This window comes from Mustela nivalis, assembly GCF_964662115.1.
Source record: "Mustela nivalis genome assembly, chromosome: 7".
NCBI lineage: Eukaryota > Metazoa > Chordata > Mammalia > Carnivora > Mustelidae > Mustela > Mustela nivalis.
In genome coordinates this window covers 132,736,657-132,752,771 of record NC_139026.1, presented here as the reverse complement: position 1 = coordinate 132,752,771, position 16,115 = coordinate 132,736,657, and the positions used below count along the sequence as shown (strand labels likewise).

The 16,115-nt window shown below is 37.4% G+C and overlaps 1 protein-coding gene across 6 annotated transcripts in view; it reads left to right on the top strand.

The window, feature by feature from the left end:
- Positions 1-16,115, top strand: part of ARHGAP21 (Rho GTPase activating protein 21) — a 137,575-nt gene that overhangs the window by 58,267 nt on the left and 63,193 nt on the right. For all 6 annotated transcript variants that reach the window (XM_082740846.1, XM_082740850.1, XM_082740848.1 and 3 more), the window contains exons 3-4: positions 2,933-3,112; positions 3,379-3,403. In XM_082740846.1, coding sequence (XP_082596972.1) covers positions 2,933-3,112; positions 3,379-3,403 — 205 coding nt within the window. The remainder of the gene's footprint in view (positions 1-2,932; positions 3,113-3,378; positions 3,404-16,115) is intronic.

The following is a 16,115-nucleotide window of genomic DNA, read 5'->3' as shown; positions in this document are numbered from 1 at the left end:
TGATGTTTGCTGTTACTTCCTTTTTCTAGCAAAATCCCTAACTCCTAGAAGGAAGGATAAACTAAACTGCGTTTATGATAAATTAGCTTCAGATGCACAGTCTTCATACGTGGCTTCAGTCTTGATTATGGTGCTGTGTAAGTCTTGAGGTCTTATATTCCAGGTGCACCAATTTTGTTCTTTTTCTAATTTGTTTTGACTGTTTGGAATCTTTTCATTTTAAAGTAAATTTAGGAATAGCTTGCTAACTTCCAAACAAAAATCTCCTGGGATTTTGACTGGGATTTCACTGAATTTCTAGATCAGTTTGGGGAGAGTTGACATTATAGCAGTACTGAGTCTCCTGAATCATGAACATGGTATATCTTCCCATTTATTTAGATATTCCTTTAATCTCTCAGCAGTGTTTTGTAGTTTAATAGGCTTTGCAGATCTTTTGTCAAATTTATCCTTATTATTTCATATTTTGAACGGTAGTTTAAAATTTTTTAGGTACCATTTGCTTACTGTTAGTATGTAGAAATACAGTTGATTTTTGTATGTTGTATACTACTTTCTTTACATTCCATTGAGTAGAACTTGGTCCCTACTGCCCTCACTGCAAGTGTGGTTGGAGAATGTTACTGTCTAGCTATCTTTCCAGAAAGAAAAGAAAATGAAATTAATAGGTCACTAGTAACAGTCCAGATACTGACTATGTGATAAAAATATTCAGGATTTAGAAGTCTCTTGGACTTACTTTCTTCTTAGTATAATTTTTAAATTTAACACCTTCATAAGAAGCAAGTCATTGTGAAGGAATAGATAGGTTCACTAGTGAAACATAAAAAATAAAATCAATTTAAGCAATTCAAGTATCTGCTGTTTGATAAAAGTGACATTTCAAAACTGCTAAGATGAACTTGGAATTGTAATTTAATACAAAATCTTAGTAGCAATGCAGACGTAAGAGATACCTATTAGATTGGAAGTTAGGGGTCACCTGTATATAAATGGAGTTTAAAGAATGAGACTGGATGAAATTACCAAAAGACAGAATAGAGCTGGAAAAATCCATGGACTGAGCCCTGGGTATTCCCAAGTTCAGAAGTTTAGCAGATGATGTAGTAACAAGGAAGGCAGAAGAAACAGACCATGAATTAGGAATAAAATCAGTATGGAAAGTCAAGTGGAGAAAAATTTTCAAAAAGGGCAGCGCAATCCTTGAACCAGTCGATATGTCACACGAGACAAGAACTGAACATCGGTTGCTCAATTTAGCAGTGTAGAAACCATTGTTGACCTTGACCAGGACAGCAGTAACAGGGAATTGTGGAGACAAAACTTGATTCAGGGGGACCCAGAGGAAATGCAAGGAGAAAAATGGAGAGAGCTACCGTAGTCAACTTTAGAGGAATTTTAGTCTAAAGAATCAGCAGACAAACAAGGTGGTAACTGGAGAGGGCTGTGTGGTTCCACAATTTTGTTGTTGTTGTTTTAAAATTAAAGAATTTATTTAATGTGTGTGTTGTGATAGGGCTATAGTAGAGAAAATAGATGATATGAAAGAGAGGGGAGAATTGTGGGAACCACATCTTTGACTATTAAGAGGGATCTAGTATACAGGTAGGGGCCCTAGAAGAATGGTCCATCAGAGCAGGATTGTATGGGAAGGAAGGGAGGAAAACATGGCTCCCACTGCAGGTGGTAAGTGGTAGATGTGGCAAGTGATTAAGTTCTCATCTCATGCTTCGTGTTTTTTCAGTGTAGTCGTAAGCAGGGTCATTAGCTACAGGCGAGGCTGGAGGAGAAGGGATGGGATAGTCACGTAGCGTGAGTGGACTGGGGAGAACGGTATTATTACTGACAGACAACACGGAAAGTCTCCCTTGAGGTTAGTGGTTATGAACTTAGAGTGAAAACAGCTTAGTTGTTTTGTTTTGTTTTTTTAATGCCAGTCTTGTTCGGCTGTCTAGGTACAGGTCCCGAGTAGGCAATGGTAATTATTTATCCAGCGTTAGGTTTTGTCAGGCAACTTTGAGGACGCACGAGAAAGGTAAAGGAGTGAATTGAACTAGCTTCGGAGAGAAGTGAGAACGTGGGCTGGTGAGGGACAGGGAGGAGGTAGGAGGGGCAGCCCCACCTAGCAGATTTAGAAGAGCTGAGGAATGAGAGGAAATGAAAAGTGGAATCTTACTTGAAATTGCACAGGGTTTTCAGTTATAATCATGAAAACCAAGAGTGGAGGAGAGATCAAACTATTGGATGGCCAGGAGAGTGGAAGGATTATCTACATGAATACTGGATTTGTGCTCAGAACTTGAAGGCCTTGTCTATTAGTTTCTAATCAACGTTTGTTTCTGTTGGACTCTGATAACAGTTTCAGTGTTCTGCCTTAGTAGTAAGAGTTACATATCTTTTCTTTCTTTCTTTCTTTTTTTAAGATTTTATTTATTTATTTGACAGAAAGAGATCACAAGTTGGCAGAGAGGCAGGCAGAGAGAGAGGAAGGGAAGCAGGCTCCCTGCTGAGCAGAGTGCCCGATACGGGACTCGATCCCAGGACCCTGAGATCATGACTTGAGCCGAGGGCAGTGGCTTAACCCACTGAGCCACCCAGGCGCTCAAAAGTTACATATCTTTTCTTTCATAGCTTCTGTTTTGTGGTGTTAGCTTCATTCCTTCTATTGCATTTTAAATTTAAGCCCATTATATTTCTAATTTCCAAGAGCTCCTTCTTGCTTCTGACTAACTCTCATAGCATCCCTTTCTAGAAAAAAATTCTGTTTTTGATGCTTTCCATGATTTGTTATAATATGAAGAACCTGATTCCCTTTTCTCCCTTAGGTTTGTGTCTGTGCTCAGGTGATTATATGTTTACGTACGATTTTTTTTCCTAAGTGAGTAAGTGTATTGAGTTATCAAGTTAACTTTTAAATACCTTCTTATTTTAGGTATCAAAAACTAAAGATGGAAAAGAACAAAGTGAAACTGTATCACCGTCCGAAGATGAAACATTCTCCTGGCCAGGTCCCAAAACAGTTATGTTGAAAAGAACATCTCAAGGCTTTGGTTTTACATTAAGGCATTTTATTGTGTATCCCCCAGAGTCTGCAATTCAATTTTCATATAAGGTAAGAGAAATCATTCTACAAAATAATATCTATTTTCAAGTTACTGAAAAAACTCCACAAAATCATTCCTGCCTTCTTCTTGTCTTCTCTCAACCTCCCCTATTACCTTGTGTGTGAAAGCGCTGTCCTTCTGGGAAAGGGCACTTAGTGAGATTGTTACTGGAACACTTTGGGGAGGGTGGTTTGAATTGAGTTGAACCTTGCTGTGATGTCACTAGCGTTTATAATTAAGTATTCATATATGGCTGTATTTTTTTATATTGTAGGATGAAGAAAATGGCAACAGAGGAGGTATGCTATAAAAGTTTTAATTTTTCTCTGAATGTTTATTTACATATTTTTCTGCTCTTGAAGTAATATTAAATGAACTGATACTGTTTTTGGAGTCTAACTGTATAACTCTTAGATGTGAGAGTCATGGAAATCAAATAATTTTACTGTCAACTGCAGAGTTTTATGGATGCATTGTCTCATCATGATTTGAACATGTGATGACTTTATTGTTAATTATATATTAGTATTTATGTGGAGGAACAGAAATGATTATGAGGAAACTAATCTGATATTTTTATTTAATTAGTAATCATATAAATTTAATAATTCTTTTAGGTAAGAAATGCTGTGTGTTTTATCTAGTAGATTTATTGACTCAAATACTGAAAGGTAGAGTGTTTTAGGTCTTCTTGTAGTTAATCTTACTCCTGACTTAAGCATTATATTTAATGAGTTTAAAAGGAGAATCAGGCTGGGGATAGGGATATTTTTTAATAACATCCACATATTTTTGTTTTAATTTTATATGAATTCTAATAAGCTAAAATCTGTATACAATAAAATGCACCCATTTTAAAAACTTTTATTTCTAGATAATTTGAGACTTGAAAAAAAAAGTTGCCAGAATAGCACAGTTTACATATATCCTTCATTTGACTTCCCCTAATGTTCAACAACTAACATAATCATGGCACAGTGAACAAAAGTAATATACTAGCATTGGTATGATACTGCTATCTAAACTACAGACTTTACTTGGGTTTTACCAGTCTTTCTCCTAGGGTCCTTTCTTTGTCATAGGATTCCACTTTGCATTCAGTTGCTCCGTGGGGACATGTGGCAATATCTGTAGCCATTTTTGACTGTCGCCATTTTGACTGACTGTGGGGGTGGGGCTTCTGGCGTGTAGGTAGAGGCCATGCGCACAACATCCTGTGCTACACAAGGCAAGCTATATTCACCATCTGGTTGAAGACTTAATCCATGCCAGGCATCATAGTATATGTTCTTATCCTATTTCATACTCATAATAATGCTGAGAGGTGAGAGCCAGTATTCCCATTTTGTAGATGAGGAAACCCAGGCTGAGAAAGATGTGAAATGACCTTCCCAAGATCACACCACTTAAAGAACCGAGCTGAACTTCTAGAGCAGGTGTCTAACTCAGAAGTTCATCTGCACTGAACTCTGCCATCTTTCTTCTCTTTACTTAACTTTCCTTCATTTGTTTTTGTTTAAAAGTAAAACTTTCTTTGGGGGCGCCGGGGTGGCTTAGTCGGTTAAGCATCAGACTCTTGGTTTTGGCTCAAGACATGATCTCTGGGTTGTGAGATTGAGCCCCGTGCCGGGCTCTACACTCAGCAGGGAGTCTGCTTGAGGATTCTCTCTCTCTCCCTCCCCTGCTCAGACACACATGCGCTTTCTTTCTCAAATAAATAAATCTTTAAAATAAATAATGCTATCTTTTAAAAAATAGTTTGATTTACGTAAAGTTAGGAATCAGTGGATGAAATAGGGTATATTTAGTATGTTATGAAATTCTGTGATATTTCTCTGCCTTGAGAAAATTAAAAACAAAGAAGTTTAGGGGCCACTGGGTGGCTTAGTCATTAAGCATCCACCTTTGGCTCAGGTCATGATCCCAGAGTCCTGGTATCGAGCCCCGCATCAGGCTCCCTGCTCAGTGGGGCTGAAATAAATAAACAAAATCTTAAAAAACAAAAACAAAGAAATTTGTTCCATATTTGTGGATACCTAAAGACAAAGAATTCATATAAAAGTCAGAGATATTCCAAGTTTAGAAGCCCTGAACACCTTATGGGAACAGTCAGCACTTACTACTCAATTCTGAATGCCTGGCTAGCAGTGGACTCAGAACGTTCATTGAGTTAAGGAGTGCCTAGTGCTCTGCTCCTCTGCCTCCCAGGAACAAGGTTTGCTCCTGTCATCTCATTGGTAGTGGCTCACGGGCTAGTCCTCCGAGGCCTACTTCACTGAACTACAGCACTCATAATACCTTTTCAACTCAACCATCAATCAACCATGAGAATATATTTTATGTGAAAATTTTTCTTTATAGATCATTTGTTTGAGAATGCAACCAATTTAGAGGCAAACTACATTTAGTTTATTGTTTTAATTCAACTGAACATTATGATTTTTATTTTACAGTTTTATATTCTTTTAAAACTTATTTTCAAGCATAGTGAGATTACAAAATCCTTTTATGTAAATTTTGTTTTAATGAAATGGAATCCCAGCCTCCAGTGTAAAGCCTAGAATCACTGGAGAGGAAGTAATTGCCAGACATTTATTCAAACTCCTAAGAGATCCTGTTACAATGCCAAAATTCTGTGAAACAGCTGAAACGTTTTGTTTTAGTGTTCTTTCCTTTTGGCAATTTAGTGGACTCTCTTTTGCCACTTAATTTTCTGATTATTCTCCTTACCCAACTTTCCCATTCTATTATGTTTCTTATATACTATATATGTGTACTGTCTTGTGTTTTAAAATTATTTTTTTCTTATTGATTAGTTTTTGGTATTATGATGCAAATAATATTTATAAGAAAAAGGCCATCAAAGTAGAAAAATATTTTTTGGTGATAATAGTTGCTTGTAGATAATTGCTGTCTTGCTGCTGTCCTGTTATCCCTTAAGTCTCTGGAGAAGATATTCATAAATAATCAAAATAAGAATAAGTAAAAGTTTATAATTACTATTATTTCTTTTCTATTTACTCTGTGAGTAAAAATTCTGTCTCAGTTTAATTATAGGGACATTTCCAATGTTTTAAAAATGTGTTTATCATTTTGCTAGGTATTTAAGTAACTGTTGGATTTCTACTTTGGGATTAAAATCTATATTTAAGCATTAATAGCAGAAAAAAAAGTAACTGGGGATATTATAAATTTTCTCTGTAGTAAAAATTTGTGTTTTGTGATCACAGTTGTTTCTGACTAGACAGCTTTGTAGCCTATGTTTGGGTTTTTTAACCAAGGCTCTTTTAGTGGCAAGAAATAGAAACTTCCGGGGCAACTGAGTGGCTTAGTCATTAAGCGCCTGTCTCTGGCTCAGGTCATGATCTCAAGGTCCTGGGATTGAGCCCCTGCCTGGCAGGAAGCCTGCTTCTCCCTCTCCCACTCCCCCTGCTTGTGTTCCCTCTCTCTCTGCCAAATAAATAAATAAAATCTTTTAAAAAAAAAAAAGAAAGAAAGAAAAAGAAAAGAAATAGAAACTTCCACAAAGTACCTCAGGAAAGATGTGTTAATTCTAAAAAACCATCAGGGCATCTCCAAATTCAGTGTCAAGGGCAACAGGATATGTAGGGAGCCACAGGCACCAGAATTAGGACCTGGAAAGCTACTAAATGCAGAGAGTAACAACAACAAAATCTTGGCTCTGATCTTCCAAAGACCCAGAGTCTGGTATTCACTGGAGGTTCTAAATGACTTTCATAGTTAACTTTGATTATACCTGGTTTTTTCATGAGCCGTCATCTGTGTAAAGTACAACCCTGACTGTATGTTCTTCCTTCCTCTCTCCTCATCATACTTCCAAATCCCTGAGCGCAAAATCTGATTGGGCCATTTCATCATTTTATGCCAGCTGCACAGTACCCACTGTGCCTAGAGACCAAACAGTCTTTCATTTAATGAAGAAGTAAATTCTGGAAAGCTGAGAAAATTGGGTATATTTTATGCTACTAATTTCCATTAATAGGCTGGAAACCTATTCCCTCGGAGTAATATAACACTAAAAAATGGACCTGAAAGTTTGTTGTAAGAGGAAATTCTTATTATGGGCAGTCCATGCTCTATAGTGTGGAGTAAGGCAATAGAAGCGTGTTTCATTATTTCTAAAAGGTAGCAATACTAAATGAGTTCCATGGATCTCTGCTGACATCGTAGAGCATTCACTAAACCCCTTGGGACCCATTTTTAACTATATTGACAGTTCCAATGATTTGAGTTTCTCTTGTAGGTAGGTAAATATACTAATTAGTTACATATTTTTATTCATTTTTAATACCAATCAGTAGACTATCCACAAGTGTCTGACATTATCTTGAAGTTACTTTTAGGAACTAGAGATGGTGATGATGTTGAAGAAGAAGGAGGAGGAGGAGCCGGTGGTGGTAGTGGTGGTCATAGTGTGGTGGCAGTGGCCGCCCCTGACTTACAGTGTGTCTTGAAATTTTGCATGGACTAACTCATCAGCCTTCTGGAGAGCATAGTATCACCTCCAGTTTTTAGATGAGGAAATGGGGGCATGAAGTGTTCAAGTAACTAGCAAGGGCAGTATTGGACTTACGAACTGAAGCATCTGGTTGTAGGGTTTCCTCCCAGTTTCTACCATGACTTCTCAGAAAATTCTTTATTGTCATAATTCTTCCTTGGAAATGTGTGAGAAAGAGCGTTCTGTTCCCTTCAAAGGTAAAGAGTGTGAAAAGATTCTAATTCAACTTTCAGATACAGTTTTGGCTAACCTCGTATTAGCATTTCATACTTGTTCTTTAATTTTCTTCTTCATCTTCCTAATCGAACATGTCCTGTTGGCTTAAGTCTGCTCAGCAGCAGGGATACCACACCATTTGCTTTAATATTTGCAATTGATTTCCATCTTTGATGTTTTTAGTAGTTTTGATACCTGTGCACTTTATGACTGATAGAGCTGTTGTTGATATTTTTCACTTATTTTTATGAAATGATAAGGGCACTCATAGGTATTTACTAAAGATTACTGAAACATTTGCCTGCAAAAATGTTTATATAGGAGTATTCATAGCTGCTTTATTCATAATCAACAGGCAAACACTGGATTCAATCTAAGGACTCATCAACATATGAAGCGATAATGAAATTGTGCTATATCCATGCAGTGGGACACACACAGCCTTGTGGCTCAATCTCCAAAACTATTTTTTATATTAGGTGAAATTTACAGAACATTAAATTCACCATTTTAAAGTGAACAGTTCAGTGGCATTTAGTACAGAATTAAAGGACCTGTCTGAGCATCTACCACCTCTTTGTAGTTCCAAAACATTTTATTGCCCCAGAAGGAAGCCTGTATCCATTAAGCTGTCATTCACTCTTCTCCCCTCCCCAGATCCCCTGATAATCAACGGTGTGTTTTCTGTCCCTTTGGACTCATCTGTTCTGGATATTTTATATAACATTTTCATATGGCTTCTTCACATAGTGTAATGTTTCTGAGTTTTGTCCGTGTGAATGTTTCTGAGTTTTGTCCGTGTGTGGCAAGTAGCAGTAATTCATTCCTGGCTGAATAACATTGCCTTGCATGTACAGACCACAGTACGTGTATCCATTCATCCATCGTTGGACATTTGCACTATTTCTATCTTTTGGCTACTGTGACTAGTGCTGCTCCAAATCTGTGTGTATAAGTTTTTGTTTGAGTCCCTGCTTTCAGGTCTTTGGGGTATATACATCCGGGAGTGGGATTGCTGTGTTTTAATGGTCATTCTCTGTTTAACATTTGGGGAACTGCCAAACTGTCTAACACAGCAACTGCCCCATTTTTATGTCCCCACCAGCAGTGTGTGAAGGTCCCAATTTCTCCAAATCCTCATCAACGCCTGTTATTTTCCATTTTTGAATTATAGCCAACCTAGTGAGTGTGAAGTGGGATCTCATTGTGGTTTCCGTTGCATTTCCTTAATAACTAGTGATGGGGAGCATCTTTTCATGTGCTTGTTAGCCATTTGTGTCTCTTCTCTAGAGAGACGTCTCTATTCAAGTCCTTTGCTCATTTTTTTTATTAGGTTGTTTGTCTTTCTGTTTTTGAGTTGTAAGTGTTCTATATATATTCTAGAGAGTAGATTATTATCAGATCTGTGATTTGCATATATTTTCCCTCATTCTGTAGATTTTTTCACTTTCTTGATAATGCCCTTTGATGCATAAAAGTTCTTAATTTTGATGAAATCTAATTTCTGTACTTTTGCTTTTGTTGCTCATGCTTTTTGCTGTCAAAAACATTTTGATGAGTGAAAGAAACCAAGCACAAAAGAGTACAGACTGTCTGATTCCATTTGTATGAGAGGAAAGATAAATCTAAACCAGTTCATTGGGAAGGCACATAAGGGAAGTCTCCAGCATGATGGAGATGTTCTTTATCTTGATTGTGGTGGTAACATAGGATCAAAACTTAGGAAGTGAGCACTTAAAATGGGTACATTTTATCATACATAGGTTGTACCTCTTTAAAGTTGACGTAAAACAATGGGAACGTACACAACTTTAGTTAGATTCCCCCCAGTGTTTAGCTAATTCAACCGATGCAGCCAAGAGCTTTCTTATGCATGTACTTTTGGGCACATTTGTGCTTTTTTCTAGCGGTCATGTCTATCCAGGAGTGACATGCTGAGTCATAGGTATTCATACAGTTACATGTAATAGATATTGCTAAGTCTTCTTTCAAAGTGATTGTACAAATTTATATACTCAGCCATAGGGTGTGAGAGTCCCAGTTATGCCATATCCTCACTAACATTTAGCATTAGTCAGTCTTTTTAGTTTTTGTCTTTCTAGTAGGTGTACAGTGATATGGAATGTGGGTTAATTTTAATTTTCCTGACTAATGGGCTTGATTACCTTTTATTTGAATTTGATTATTAGGTATGAGTGCTCTTTATTTGGATATTAGGTATCAGTGCTCTTTTTAAAGAAAATTAACCTGTAAGAGTTCTTTTAATATTCTTGATGAGGATTTTATTAGTTTTATCTGTATCAGATATCAAATTGTGACTTGCCTTTCAATTTCTTATTAGTAATTTTGACAAAGAGAAGTTCCCAATTTTAATATAGTCTAAATTGTCAGTCTTTCCTTCTATGACCACTACTTGGAGTCCTGCTTAAGAATTTCTTCTATTGGGGCACCTGAGTGGCTCAGTGGGTTAAAGCCTCTGCCTTCAGCTCAGGTCATGATCTCAGGGTCGGGGGATCGAGCCCCACATCAGGCTCTCTGCTCAGCAGGGAGCCTGCTTCCTCCTCTCTCTGCCTGCCTCTCTGCCTACTTATGATCTCTCTCTCTCTCTCTCTCTCTGTCAAATAAATAAATAAAATCTTTAAAAAAAAGAATACCTTCTATTGCATGGCCACAAAGGTATTTTCCCGTGTTATCTACAAGATGCTGTATTGTGTTATCATTCACAATTAAACCTACAGATTACCTGTGATTGGTTCTTTTTACATGTAGTATGAGGTCAGGATTAACTTTTTTCCCATATGAATATGCATTTAGCCTTGCACTACTGAGTGAGAAGTCTGTGCTTCTGTCTACTGCTCTGTAACCCACCTTGATCATTTAGTATCTGTATACACATAGGTCTGTTTCTGGACTTTCTTCTGTTCCAGGGGTTGGCCACTGCCTCATTTCCATATAGCTTTCAAGCTAAGAACACTTCTATATTTTTAAACAGTTGTTTAAAAAAGAAATGTGCGGCAGAGACCATATGTGTTCTGCAGAGCCTAAAATATTTACTGTTTGGCTCTTTACACACAGTTTGCCAACCTCTTTTCTGTTACATTGGTCACTTTCTTTGCAGCAAGATTGTGATCTTAAGTACTATAATTACTACATAATAAATGTTACTATTAGGTAGAGCAAGTCTTTCAGTTTTGTTTTTCATGATTGGATTGGCCATTTTTGTCCATTTGCAATACCATACACATTTTAGAATCAGTTTTCAGTTTCTACACCTACAAAAAATTCCTTTTGGAATCTTAATGGGTTTTGTATTAGTTGCCATATTTGATTATTTGAAAATATGAAATAATCAAATCTTCTAATCTATGAACATTGTATATTTCTCCCCCATAGGTAAGGTTTGAATTTTCTGCATCTTTTGGCATAAACCTTTTACTTTTTTCCCCATTAATCTCTCAATATAGTGAATTATATTGACTTATTTTTCCAACTGTTAAGCATTGCGCTACTGGACCAAACCAAGCGTCTCCATAATATGTCATACTTTTCACATATTGCCAGATTTGGTTTTGGTTTTGGTTGTATTTAGGGTTTTTCCATCTCTGTTCAGGGATTGCCTTTACTTAAAGGTAGACCTTAGTCTCTTTGATGTTTGGTTTAGCAGTTCAAGTTCTCTGAGAAACAGATGCCAGAACAAGAACAGATGGCAAGACAGTATTAGACATGCCAGAGATTTACTGGGAGTAATGCCTGTGAAGGAGAAGGGAGTAGGAGACGCAGGGGAAGACCTCAGACCATACTGTAGGTCTGACAGCTGTGAAAGAAGAGGGAAGGGAGGATTTGGTAGGAAATATACCAGACTACAGCACAATGTAAGGAGGTCTCAGTGAGGCCACTGAGGAGCACCCAAGCAAGCACTGCCCTTCAGCAGAGTCCTGCTTTGAGCAGGAGGGGGGAAGTGTGGCCTCTGTGTGACCATGGTGGTGGATCTGAAGGTGTGGCCTCTGGGGCTGTCCCTCAGCTGTGTCCCCCACAGCAGGTTCTCTCAAGGGAAATCTGCGCAGCACACCTGTACGCTTGACATACTTGGGCTTTCTCTTTTTAGCCCTCCTCACACAATGTATTTTTTTGGAGGCCCCATCTGACAGCATATGGTGTTTTCCAGACCCTCTTCCTTGGCTGGCTTTAGATACCCATTTTTGCTCTCTTGGCCCTTTGAAACTGATGGAGGTTCTTCTGTGCAGCTCCTCAGTCTTTCAGCCAGTACTTTCGGAGCAGAAAGAACCTTAAGGTGGTGAAAAGCAGTGCAAAACATTGAACTCTCCTCACTGGACTTCCTTCTCTTTGGGATCTTGTCCCTTTGAGTCCTCTTGCCTTGAAGACTTTCTCTGCCTTTACACGAATGTTGCCTGTACTAGTCCAGCTTTTCTGGTTGTTGCTCATGGGTGGAAGAATTGATTCTGAAACAAGCCAGTTCACCATCGTTAGATTTAGAAATTTAGAAATTTTTGTCTGTTTACATTTAATGTAATTAATTACATTTATTGTTTAATCTACTTTATTTTGAAGTTTCTATTTTATTTTGAGTTTCTTATATTTTCTCTTTTCAGATTAAATAAGATATTGCAATTCTTTGGTGGTTATTTTATTCTCCTCTGAAACAGTATAATGGCCTTAAGACATGTTACCTCTACTTATCTTCCCTCTACTTGCAAGTTACTTTCATGTTATATTATAGTTCTCTTGGGGTTTTTGCTTGTTTTGTTTTATTTTGCTTTTCCCTGAAAAGTCTTCATTTTGCTCTCATTTTTTGGAGAGATTGTTGCTGGCTACAGAATTCTATATTGATATTTTCTTCCAACATATTGTAGGTAATATCCTGCTCTCTTTTGGGTTATATTTTTGCTAGTATGAATTCATATTTTGATTTATTGGCTTTCTGAAGGCAAACTTTATATCTGCTGTTAAGATTTTCTCTGTATCTTTGTAATAAAGCCATTATGTAATAATGTGTCTTGGTGAGAATTATTTTATTTTTCTTGTTTACAATTCGTTGAGCTTCTTGTGTGTGTCGACAAGTGGCTATCATCAGCTTTAGAAAATTTTCAGCTAGTATTTCCTCACATATTATCTGTCTTTCAGTGTTTCCTTCAGTTCTTCTGAGGATCAATTAAACAAGTGCTGGATGTTATTATTCTGTCCCCCATGGCTCCTAAATTCTGTTTTTTCCTTTTTTTTTTTCCCCCAAGTATTCCTCAGCTGCATTTAGATAATTTCTTCTAATATGTGTCTAATAATTTTCTTCTTAGCAGTTTGGGTTTTACATGTTGATTGTTAGAAATTCTTTAGAGTAGTGCACCAAAGTATACATGATTGCTTCTCATAGTTTTCTCTTTATCATGTTTAGGCTTTTTTTCTTCTTCAAATATAGTAAGCAGAGTTGTCTCATAATCTGTGTCTGGTAATTCCATGTAGGAATTTTTGTAAGTCTCTTTCTCTTTTCTTTCTTTCTTTCTTGTTGTTGTGTTTTTTTTGTTTTTTTTTTTTTGTTTGTTTGTTTTTGTTGTTGTTGTTGTTGTTTTTTGTTTTACCCTGGTGGTTCTAGCTCAGAGTGGGTTTTTTGTTTTGTTATTTGAAGTTTTTGTTGTTGTTGTTTTCTTTGTATATTAGACTATTCTGCCTTTGTTGACCTTCAGAAATTATTACTGGGGATTTTTTGAGATCTAGAATGAAAACGTTTCCAGGCTATTATATGTTCAGCCTACAAATCTATGTGAAGTTTGGTCCATAGCCACTTCTTAGAGATTGGTTTCCTTCCCTTTTCCCCCTTTCTATGCTTAGCACCCAGATAGTCTTTGGTTGGTAGGAGCATTATTTCGAGTTACCCTTATTATTAATGTGGGAGGATCTCCCGATAGATTCGTAACTACACAGGACCAGGACTTGGGCTTTTCTTCTGCTTGCTGGGTGGAGAAACTCTTAAAATGGAAGGGGCTCATGTTCAGTAGCCTGGACATAGATTATATTATTGATATTAATAGTACTTTGAGATGGGGTTTTCTAGCGGTCAGGCTTACATGTATATGCACTGTGGTTCGGATATAAATTATGCATTCTCCTGTACTAGCTCAATTTGTTAGTACATCGATGGATACCTCATTATAAGATTTGCTACCCATATGTTTATCTTATTAAGATACCTTTATATTGTGTCAACATAGATAAAGTAAAATTACCAAGCTATTTGTAGTTTGCTTTTATGGACAGGGTTTCCTAATATAAAAATGTGTAAGCTCATACACACACACACACACACACACACACACATATACACATGCACACTGTCCCCAACACACACAAAGATGGTAAGTGATTCTACATTTTGCTATTCACGACTTACCTACAATATATTTATTTTATTCCTCTCCATTTGATAGGTGGGAAATGAGAAATGAGGGCCCCTAGATTCTCTTATGGTAAAATAGTCCATGGTCAAAACACAGGGGTGCCCCAGAAATAAAGGACAATGATGGCAGGGATATGTGTACATTTTAAAACTGTGATGTATAGTTTTTGAAAAGATTGCAAGAACTGAAACCTTTGCTGGCTCGAGAGATGCTGAGGGCAAGAAAGTGATAGTTATTCTCAATGTGCAGGGAAGCACACTTTGTACAAGATGAAATAAGTAGATTGTTCAATGCTTCTCAGTTAATTTCTCTCATTCTCTTCTGGAAAATCCCTACTGCTGTTATGCAGATAGTTCATCTGAGTGATTAATAAACAAGAGGAGACTTTCTGCCTCCTCCTCTACCTGGTCCTGGGAAGTGGTGGCAGCAACACAGATCCGATATGGGAAAATGCAGAAATAAGAGGGACAATTATATCCCTTATAAAAAATTAGTCATTAGAGTATGTAAACTGAAAGTTTCCCCCACACGCAAACTGTTCATTGTCTTTATGAAAAGTGTTTTTATGTATTACTTTAAGAACAAAAGTCATTAAGGAAGGAAACTGTCTTTAATTGTTGAATTTTCAGTGCCTAGTAAGTACCTGGTAGGAGCTCAAATGTTGTTGAGTCAACACATTGCATAAAGGGAGGCTCCGCCACCTGAACTTGGCCCTGGTCCAAAATGGCTCTTCCTGAAGCTGCACAACTCTGCATGTTCATGTCTGTGCCTCTGCTGTCGAGGAAGAAAATGATAATCTCCTACCTGCCTTCCTTCCTTTCACCTTCCTCCCTTTTAACACAAAGCGTCAGACATATTTTAAGTTTAGAGATCTTATTTCACATAGCTGCTAAATGTGTAAGCTGGGGCAGTAGGAACAAAAATAGAGTAATCCTGGACTTTAGTAGGAATTTGGGAAACCTCTTCGGAAAGTACACTGGTCAAGTGGTCAAGTTAGATGCGAGGTTAAAAAAAAAATCCGACTTCACTTTTAAAGTTCCAGAAAACCATTTTCACAGTAATCTAAAGTGAAAGGAATTTGATTGGATTAAGTAGGCACTGTCAGAAATCCAATTTTTTGGAGTTGGTTTTAAGACTTTGAATGGCATGAAGTTACTTTGGCAGTCAAGAAAATAAATGCAATTTTAAAGAGTTTCTGGAAGCGTTCTAAAACCTTTAAGAAATATGAAATTTAGGGTCTCGGACAGTTTAATTAGAGATAGAGCTATAAAGGTGAAAAAGTCAAGGAAAGTACATGACCAGATTAGTAATGTTCTAGGCTGTCCTCTGGAAAAACTCCTCTACAGAAAATGTTGCAGAGGTGACCCTGTAATTAGGTGATTTGAGCTGTCTTTTCCCAGCTGCTGCATGACTTAAGAGCTTGATCACAGACACCATCTGGTTGCATAGTCCCATTTTTTTCCCCTTATTGCTCTCCACCTAGTCTACATTCAAAATACGTGATTCATAGATGCAGTTATTAAGTTAATTGTGATAGTTCTGGTCCCTGCTTTCGAAGTCTAACATAATTTTCCAAACAGAAATATTTGCATAGATCTGCTACGTACATTAAATCTAGAAATAATGTTTCCTGTTATTAATTCATTCACTTAGCAAATATTTGTTGAGTCACTGCCGCAAGCAAGTCCCTAATCTCATTGCTGGGAAGAAAGCAGTAGGGCCTCTAACCTGGCTTTCTTCAGGTAGGTGTTCCCGCGTCACCTGTTAGAGAGGACTTGCCTGACCATGTCAGGGGCGCCTGGGTGGCTCAGTAGGTTAAGTGTCTGCCTTTGGCTCGGGTCGTGATCCCAGGGTCCTGGGATGGGGCCC